Raw genomic sequence first — 10009 nt, forward strand, 5'->3', positions numbered from 1 at the left:
AAATAAAACCCTGAACTATTCAGGTATATTTGAGTCCTTCCCTTATTTGTGGAACATTTATAAAATAGAAAGTAGTCCACTTTGAAAAAAGAATACCATGTGTAGACCTACTTTGAAATAAAACACAGAAAAGGAGAAAAAACACTGGCATCTGTAGACCTACTTTGAAATAAAACCCTGAACTATGCAGCTCTATTAGAGTCCTTCCCTTATTTGTGGAAAATCTATAAAATAAAAAGTACATTTTTCATTGTTCGTAAATTTCGCACCACATATCAGGCATACAGGTAAGCCTTTTGTTGACTAAATATCTTAGTTGATGAAATATTTTTTCATTTCAGTGTCACAGTATGACATCGATCTCCATAATAATAATGACATTTTTTTTTTTTTTTTTGGGCCAGGGAGCCACAGCTGATTGGCTAAAGAGCCGCATGCGGCCTCGAGGCCGCAGGTTGCCGACCCCTGCTCTACAGTATCAATAATACAAATATGTGTGTACATGTACAGCCCAACCTGTTTATAAATATACAAATAACTATGCTAAGTCTACCCCTGGTACAAATATAACTAACTATGTTATGTCTACTCCCGGTACAATATATATACTGTAACTATAATTATAAAATATAAGTATATCCTGTGCAATATATATATAGTACTCCAACTACTCCATACTAAGTCTACCTTGATCTGTACATGGAATATAAGATATTTGGAACTTTCTGAACCTATTGTAAAATCTAATATAGATCAGTTTTACTACAATGTTTGCAAACATTGCCAACATACCCAAAGTGTTTCAGCCACAGAACAAATACAAGCAGCGTTGTCTGGTGTCAGTCAGCAGGCTATGAAAACAGGGCTCCATTCTTATGTCTGGTGGTGGAGCTACACATTCATGTATGTTTGGATCAATTACCTTTAACATATTCAATCTAGCCAATTAAAAAATGCACACATTTGGATATGATCACTTTTCCCTTTGTATAATAACTGTATAAGGTGACTGTACATGTCTTCATATGTCCTTGGACCATATCTTGTTCCACATATAAAATTAATAATTCATAATAAATAGGACTGTTACAGATGGACAACAAAACAATATTTTGTATATTATCTATAGAACTAATCTTCAAACGGACACAAAGGCTGATTATGGCTGCACTTTGAAATTGAAATGATATAACAACACTGCTAGGAGTAGTTTAGTGTATATTGTATACTGAGCTGAATTAACTCTTCATCAAAATGTTATAGCTAAGTGTTTTATTCACAATGTGAAATCAGATACTGCATAAAATCTGTTGTATAAAAGCAACAGAACACTAAAGGCTGTGCGTTGTAGTAAATCTAGTAAATAGAGTCGCGGCTGAGATGATGGAAATACTTTAGATGTGATGTTATTTACTCTTGTGTTCTATTGCTTAATCACTTCCTGTAGTAACATTTACAGAAACATGTTACATTATGGTTCACTGCAGATTTGGAAAGGCCGTCACCAGGGTTAACATTCTAACCTGTCTAAATGACATGTCGTCAGCCTGTGACTGCAACTTGTTCCTGTTTGCGGACGACTCAGCCCTGCTGATCTCTGACAAGAACAAATTGCAGGTTGAAAAAACCCTCAGCACGGAACTAGGCAAAATCTGCATATGGCTCGCTGATAACAAACTATCATTACACATGGGCAAAACAGAGTCCATTCTCTTCGGTTCAAATAACAAACTCAGCAAGACCGACGGATTCTCAGTTACAGTGGGTGACAATATTGTCACAAGGAAAGACGAAATTACCTACCTGGGTTCCATCCTAGAGGCAAATCTTTCCTGTGACAAAATGGCATCCAATGTAATAAAAAAAGTCAACCAACGAACTAGATTCTTGTACCGGATCTCCTCTCTGGTAAACAAGAATACCCTGAAGACTCTGGCAGGAGCACTCATTCAAGGGTACTATGACTATGCGTGCACCTCATGGTACCAAAGCACCTCAAAGGCGCTTAAAACAAAATTACAAACATCACAAAACAAACTGGTCAGACTACTACTTGACCTGAACCCCAGAACCCACCTCACCCCTGCCCACTTTGCCAACCTAGGATGGCTTAGAGTAGACGACAGAGTACAGCAACTTGCAATGGGCCTGGTCTACAAGATACACTATACGACCGGGGTGCCCATGTACATGTCAAAATACTTCCCAAAGGTCAGTGAATACCACAACCACTACACCAGTCTCCTCACCACCGCATGTATATATTCCCTCCCCGCCGTATGTATATTTCCCTCCCTCCCACCCACCCACCCCCTCCTAATGTACAGTCCCCTCCCCATCATATATATATACTCTGTCAGGATCTAGGGGTAACACTAACAGTACTGTATATTTGAATACCGTTATGTCACAAATGTATCAGTACTAAATACCTATATGTCCCTATGCAATAAATGTCATGTATGTTGTGTATGTCATAAATGTCTATATGAATTGAAAATGGGGGACCCTGATGGAAACAAGACAAACGTCTTTCTCAGGTCTGCATCCCCTTAACAATTGTATGTATTTGAGCCGTACTGTATTGTACCCATTCTGCAATCTGTTAAATAAAGTTTTCATTCATTCATTCATTCAACCCACCTCTTCAACCTCGGGATCCCATCATAGAGCTGCATGTAAATGGTAAATGGTAAATGGCTGCATTTATATACTAGCACTTTTATCCAAAGCGCTTTACAATTTGTTCTACTCTGTCGTGTGTCTGCTGAGCAAGGGTAGAATTACCTATGGAGTCAATGGAAAGAAGACAGACGCATAATGGGGTAAACCGTTGTCAGAACTCAGCTAATTTGGACAGTCTTTCAATGCCATTATGAATAACTAGCAATCTGTCTGTCGATGAGAGCTTTCATTTATGTCTAACTATAGCCCGCCATTCAAAATGCCATTCCAGCATTCGTCCCTATGAGACAGTTCTAGTCAAATTCTGCACTAATGCTAACATGAGTATGCAACAATCTCATACTGGCTGCATATATTTTCTACCGTCTTATCTAGAAGCTCATACTGGCTGCATATCTCTTCTACTGTCTATCTAGAAGCTCATACTGGCTGCATATCTTTTCTACTGTATCTAGAAGCTCATACTGGCTGCATATGTTTTCTACTGTATCTAGAAGCTCATACTGGCTGCATATCTTTTCTACTGTATCTAGAAGCTCATACTGGCTGCATATCTTTTCTACTGTCTATAGAAGCTCATACTGGCTGCATATGTTTTCTACTGTATCTAGAAGCTCATACTGGCTGCATATCTTTTCTACTGTATCTAGAAGCTCATACTGGCTGCATATCTGTTCTACTGTCTATAGAAGCTCATTGGTTTGTAAATGTAATAGATTTTCTATAGATTTTTAGTTTTTAATGTATGTTCTGTAATCTGTATATTGGCCTGGCAAATGGTGTGTTATTGTTGTGTCGTGTTAATTGTGATACTGCACACGATAACTATTAAATATAAGGATCTTGAATACAAGGTGTAGTGGTTTTAGCTCTATAGTCAATACAATGACAAGATATCTGGACGGGCCTTTGTAACACTTGGCAACTCTCACTGATTTACAGTATAAACTGGTGGCAGATTATCATGGACACAAGATGGCGCTATTCACCATACAATCATTAGACTCTAGCTTGCCTTCATTTGCACCTTTCCAATGTGGTCCCAGTACACCTGGTGCTGTGCTGGTAAAGACATAATGACATGATGCAGGTATTTTACATTGCAAAATTAGCTGGAATGCTGCCATCTGATTAGGTTAAGATAAGATATTCCTTTATTGATCCCCTTGGGGAAATTCAGGCATCATAGCAGCATGGGGGAGGGGGGGGGGGGTACAGCGTAGTAAGAACAACACAAGCAGTGTAAACAAATAGGTCAATATAATTTACTATCTAACTAACTGAAATATATATTCACAGTATTCACAGTGTCACATAAGGTGCAGTATGCATAAGGTAGTGTTATAATTGACTATCTAACTAACTGAAATATACATTATTCACAGTATCACAGTATCCACATAAGGTGCAGTATGCATAAGGTAGTGTTATTGTCCTCCTTGGGTTCCTATTAGTTCTAGGTCAATGTCTGGCAGCAGTCGCTGCCCACTGTTGTGGAGCCTGATGGCCGCTGGTATACAAGCACTGTCCGAGGCGGTTAGTTGAGTGTCGGGGGGGTATGAGTCTGTGGCTGAACGTGCTTCTCATCTTGACTAGCTCGTCGTAGAGAGGGTGGGAGGGGTTCTCCAGGATGGCAGCCAGCTTCCTTCTCATCCCCCTCTCTGCCATCACCTCTAGTCTAGGTAGCTCGACTCCCACCACGGAGCTAGCCTTCTTGAGCTTGTTAGTGTCCCTTGAGTTGATGTAGCCTCCCCAGCATGCCACAGCATAGAAGAGGACGCTGGACACTACAGACTGATAGAATGACTGCAGCAGTCTATTGCACACGTTGAAGGACCTGAGTCTCCTGAAGGGGCACTTCACCAAAAAACAGGGGCAATTTATTTTTACAAATAACCTCACACACATCCAAAAACGTGTGCAAAGTTTTGCAAATATTAATTTAGTTTGGCAGCTATTGAGAGTAAATTAGTTTGAATATGGCAACCAGTAATGTCGTCGGGGACACTGAATAATTGTGTTGTGTTAATCACAGCTCAATTAAATGATAATTGAGCCTTGCTCATAGAAGTTATTGTTTCAAATGTTTTTTTTATAAACAATTTATTATAGATTCTGCAAGTCTTCTTTTAATAAAAACATCAAGAAGAAAAGAAAGAAACCAGCAAAAGAATAAACACCAGGCAGCTGTCTAAAAGCCTGTGTGACCTCTAGCTTTTCTCTCATGTGGTTCAGGACTCAGAACTGAGACTCTCGGAGCTCCTCCCACCTGCAGACTTCAGCATTGTTTTTGGAACTCGTCATTTTCATTTAACGCTATTGAATTTCAATGGTAATTCATGACCGTTTCATATTCTTCCTTAAAGATTTGGAACAGATATTTGACAAGCTAATTGCTGCTAATTGGAGGGATGATATCTATACTTAAACCAGCATTGATATTGGAATAGTAAACAGTAAGTAGTAAACAGTAAGTAAACAGCATAGGTAACGGTATTGAATTTCAATGGTATCAATTTAGAAAGTAATTATTTGAGGGATGATATCTAGATTTAAACCAGCATTGGATTTCAAACACTAAGTCATTTAAATGTAACACTATTTCATTTCAATGGTAATATATATCTAGACTAAAAGCAGCATTCTTTTGGAACTCTAACTTGTTTGATTCTAACGCTATTGAATTTCAATAGTAATTAAAACGGTGAATACATATGAAAAAAGGTTGTTGATTGTTGAGTATGAAAATAAAGATGTGGACTTCCCCACAGGCAAAGGGACAGAGGTGCTGAAGAGCGAAATGGATTATGTGAATATCCAATATCAAAACCAGCTTTACCCCATTTGATAGAATAGTACTCTGATAAACGTAAAAGGACTCTATTAAAAATTCTACTAAAGTAATAGCATAAAAGTAAATATTGAATGTAAGTGACTAAAGTAAATACACATTCTGTATGGTGTACTACAGGATTATAATGCTTGGGAGCTCCTAAATTCTCAATGCATCAGCCTCTGTGTGACGTCAAACTGGTTGTTCATCCAGTTATGCTGGTTGTGATTCCTTCCTTTTGACATCGACAGACTTAAACATTAAATGTTATGTTTTCCATCTGATCACATATTTTGGATTAAAATAAAGTACAGTAACTGTCAGGGTTTGCATAAATGTGGTTGAGGAAAATAAATTAGGAAACTTCCTTTGAAGTGTACATAGTAAAATGTATTGTTGTGATTATTATTCTTATTTGTTAAAAAAGATTATGCACTGTACTGTCGTAGCACGTTCCATTGTGTTTACATAAATGGCGAATAAAGTAATCTGAATCTGAGATCCCTAAACTGGAAATACTCAAGTAAAGTATCCTAAAAACTGTATTTAAATACAAGAGTAAAAGTACTTTCTTTCCTCCCCTGGGTTCTCTACTTTCTTTCAAGTTCAAGTTTGTTTATTATTTGTCACAACAAAATACAGAATACTTTATAATGAAATGCTTGTTTCTGTATGAGCCCCTGAGAGTGGGCTACATACAGTTACTGTACCTACTAATGCATATTTGGTAACATCAAGTTATTCTCTAGATATCTTTTTAACAACTGTAATCATGGGTCTCAATTATATATACATAACTTTGCTCATGAAATGAGAACTACTGCAGATTTACTTTGACACCAAATGCCCAGCAATGAAGTCGGGTTCTTTCTGAGACATAAAGGAAACTGGTAAGAAACCAGCCTCCAAACAAATCAGTAAATCAATCAGTGAAAGAGCGAGAGACAGAGAGAGAGAGCAAGAGAGAATAGTGAGTGTGAGAGAAAGAGAAAGCAAGAGAGGAGAGAATGAGAGTAAATGCGAGAGAGAGAGGGAGAAAGTGTGAGTGTGTGAGAAAAAGAAAGCAAGAGAGGAGAGAGTGACAGTAAATGATGTGTGAGAGTGTGTATGAGAGATAGAGGGAGAAATGGAAAGAGATTTTGTATTGAGTATGTATAGCTCTTTCTCTCTTTGTGCTTATGGGTTTTAGTGGGTTTTCCTTGACAAAGTAAACACATTAGAGGTAGTTGATGGCGAGAGAAAGTCTGAACTATGTAAAAATATCAATCTATGAATCACAGTAAAATAGACACTGTCTCTTTAAAGTGACTCCTCCCCTGTACAACTATAACCAGGAAGCACCTCCCACCAAACACGCGTCACACACAATCAGAGTTTACTCTACAACCAGGAAGCACCTTCCACCCGCGTGATCAGATTTCACTCTTCCTGAGAAAACAAAACTTGAAATGGCGCAGCAAGGAGTTGATCTATACCGGGACCAGTTCTGCTGTTCTATCTGTCTGGATCTACTGAAGGATCCGGTCACTATTCCCTGTGGACACAGCTACTGTATGGGCTGTATTAAAGACTGCTGGGATCGAGATGATCAGAGGGGGATCTACACATCATGTCCCCAGTGCAGGGAGACTATTACTCCCAGGCCTGCTCTGAAGAAAAACAACATGCTGGCTGAAGTGATAGAAGAACTAATGAAGACAGGACTGCAAGCTGCTCCTCCTGATCACTGTTATGCTGGACCTGGAGACGTGGCCTGTGATGTCTGCACTGGGAGAAAGCAGAAAGCCCTCAAGTCCTGCCTGGTATGTCTGGCTTCTTACTGTCAAACTCACCTCCAGCCTCACTATCAATCTGATACCTTTAAGAAGCATAAGCTGGTCATAGCCTCCACACGGCTTCAGGAGAACACCTGCACTCGTCATGACAGGATTCTGGATGTTTTCTGTCGTACTGATCAGCAGTGTATCTGTTATTTGTGTTCCATGGATGAACATAAAGGCCATGATACAGTCTCAGCTGCAGCAGAAAGGACAGAGAGACTGAAAGAGCTTGGCATGAGTCAGCAGAAAGTCCACCAGAGAGTCCAGGAGAGAGAAGCGACTCAAAGAGGCCCAACAGGCTGTTGATTCTCTCAATCGCTCTGCTGATAAAGCAGTGGAGGACGGTGAGAGAATCTTTACTGAGCTGATACGCTCCTTGAAGACGAGGCGCTCTGAGCTGAAGAAGGTCATCAGAGCCCGACAGAGGACCACAGTGACTCAGGCTGAAGAAGTGCAGAAGAGACTGGAGCAGGAGATAGCGGACCTGAGGAGGAGAGACACTGAGCTGGAGCAGCTCTCACACACAGAGGACCACATCCACTTTCTACAGAGTTACCCCCCCCTCTCCGGTCCCAGTGAGTCTACAGACTTACCCAGCATCAGTGTCCTTCCTCTCCTGTACTTTGCAGATGTGACTGAGGTCGTGTCTAAGCTGAGAGACAAACTAGAGGACGTTCTGGAAGAGCAGTGGCCCAGAATCTCAACAACAGTGAATGCAGTTAATGTTTTACTGCCACCACCAGAGCCCAAGACCAGAGCTGACTTCTTACAACATTCCTCTCAGATCACACTGGACCCAAACACAACACACACACGTCTGTCTTTGTCTGAGGGGAACAGAAAAGCAACATGGATGCAGCAAGAGCAGTCATATCCTAATCACCCAGAACGATTTATTGAAAGGTGGCAGGTTCTGGGTAGAGAAGGTCTGACTGGACGCTGTTACTGGGAGGTGGAGTGGAGTGTAGGGGTTTCTTTAGCAGCCTCCTACAAAGACATTAGTAGAACAGTCACCGGGGAGAACTGTGTGTTTGGATACAATTCCAAATCCTGGACTTTAGAGTGCACACCAAGTAATTACTTCTTCAGCCACAATAACAAGAACATAACAGTACCGGGCCCCCGGTCCTCCAGAATAGGAGTGTACCTGGATCACAGGGCAGGTACTCTGTGCTTCTACAGCGTCTCTGACACCATGACCCTCCTGCACAGAGTCAACACCACATTCACTCAGCCTCTCTATCCTGGACTTAGGTTTTACTCATCTGGGGAGGCTGAGTTCTGTGAGCTGAAGTAGAGATCAGTGACATTCACAGCTCCTCTACCCAGGGTTTTGGATTTAAATTGATCTTGAAGAAGCTGAGTTGTGAAAGATGAGGTAATTAGGCGTTACATTCACTGACAGTCACTCTTATCACTGTTCTGAGGGACATACACACTATGTTTAGCTTTGTTTCTAGTTTCTAGCCTACCGGGGTAAAGTTTGTTTGATTGGATTATTTACATATTCACATATTTGATTCCCATCTTCAATACCTCTGCCCCTTTGCATGCAGGGGAGTCAAAATCTTTATTTTCATACTCAGGGTAGGCTGGACAACAATATGCAACCGTTGTATTTGTGTTTGATCACCTTTGGTCATTTTGAATTACTGTGGGATTTGGGTCTGTCTCTTCTCTCTCTGTTCCAGGGGGGGTTGGTAACAATGTGGTGGCCGGACCTCTATGGAGGAGGTTGATTCAGCCTATAACCTTCTCCCTCACCTCTTGTCTCTGGGCAGCCGGGACACTTCATACGGGACACTCTATCTTCAAGGCCTTCTGTTGAACCCACAGCCAGGATGTGTGGGGCATGGGTCAGTCGTAAATGCAACTATTTTGTTTTAGAACAGACCCATCTGCATTATCAAAAGAGCTGAGAGAGATGTTCTTCTGGTGGCCGACTTTGAGGGAGACAGACCTAGATAGGAGCTGGTTTAGGAAGAATTACCATTTATTGAATATTGTGCATTTTGTCTTTTGTTCTTGTATTCTTACTAAATAAACGTGGACATCTAAACCCAGAAGGACCCGTGTGGATATTTGCTTGAAACTTGCCGTTTCACCGACTGAACCTCAATATAGAACTTCAGTCTAAATCTAACATTACCATTGGAATTCAATACTGTTCAAATGAAACGAGTTAGAGTTCATAGAAACATAAGTCTATACTCTACAGTATCAATAATACAAATATGTGTGTACATGTACAGCCCAACCTGTTATAAATATACAAATAACTATGCTAAGTCTACCCCCGGTACAAATATACCTAACTATGTTATGTCTACTCCCGGTACAATATATATGCTGTAACTATAATTATAAATATAAGTATATCCTGTGTATATATAGTACTCCATACTAAGTCTACCTTGATCTGTACATGGAATATAAGATATTTGGAACTTTCTGAACCTATTGTAAAATGTAATATAGATCAGTTTTACTACAATGTTTGCAAACATTGCCAACATACCCAAAGAGTTTCAGCCACAGAACAAATACAAGCAGCGTTGTCTGGTGTCAGTCAGCAGGCTATGAAAACAGGGCTCCATTCTTATGTCTGGTGGTGGAGGCGGAGAGATTAAATTTGTCGGACTTCAACAGATTTTGCCAGTCAAATACCGGT

General features: G+C 40.2%; 1 protein-coding gene across 1 annotated transcript in view; it reads left to right on the forward strand.

Moving 5' to 3' along the window:
- Positions 1-9221, forward strand: part of LOC311223805 (uncharacterized protein) — a gene marked incomplete at its 5' end in the record, with an annotated part of 51307 nt that extends 42086 nt beyond the window's left edge. The window contains 2 exon segments of the mRNA XM_084308571.1: positions 6935-7604; positions 7606-9221. Coding sequence (XP_084164697.1) covers positions 6935-7604; positions 7606-8635 — 1700 coding nt within the window. The 3' untranslated portion in view covers positions 8636-9221.
- Between the last annotated feature and the right edge of the window lie 788 nt (positions 9222-10009).

The sequence above is a fragment of the Notolepis coatsorum genome, assembly GCF_963971535.1.
Source record: "Notolepis coatsorum genome assembly, chromosome: 2".
Taxonomy (NCBI): Eukaryota; Metazoa; Chordata; class Actinopteri; order Aulopiformes; family Paralepididae; genus Notolepis; species Notolepis coatsorum.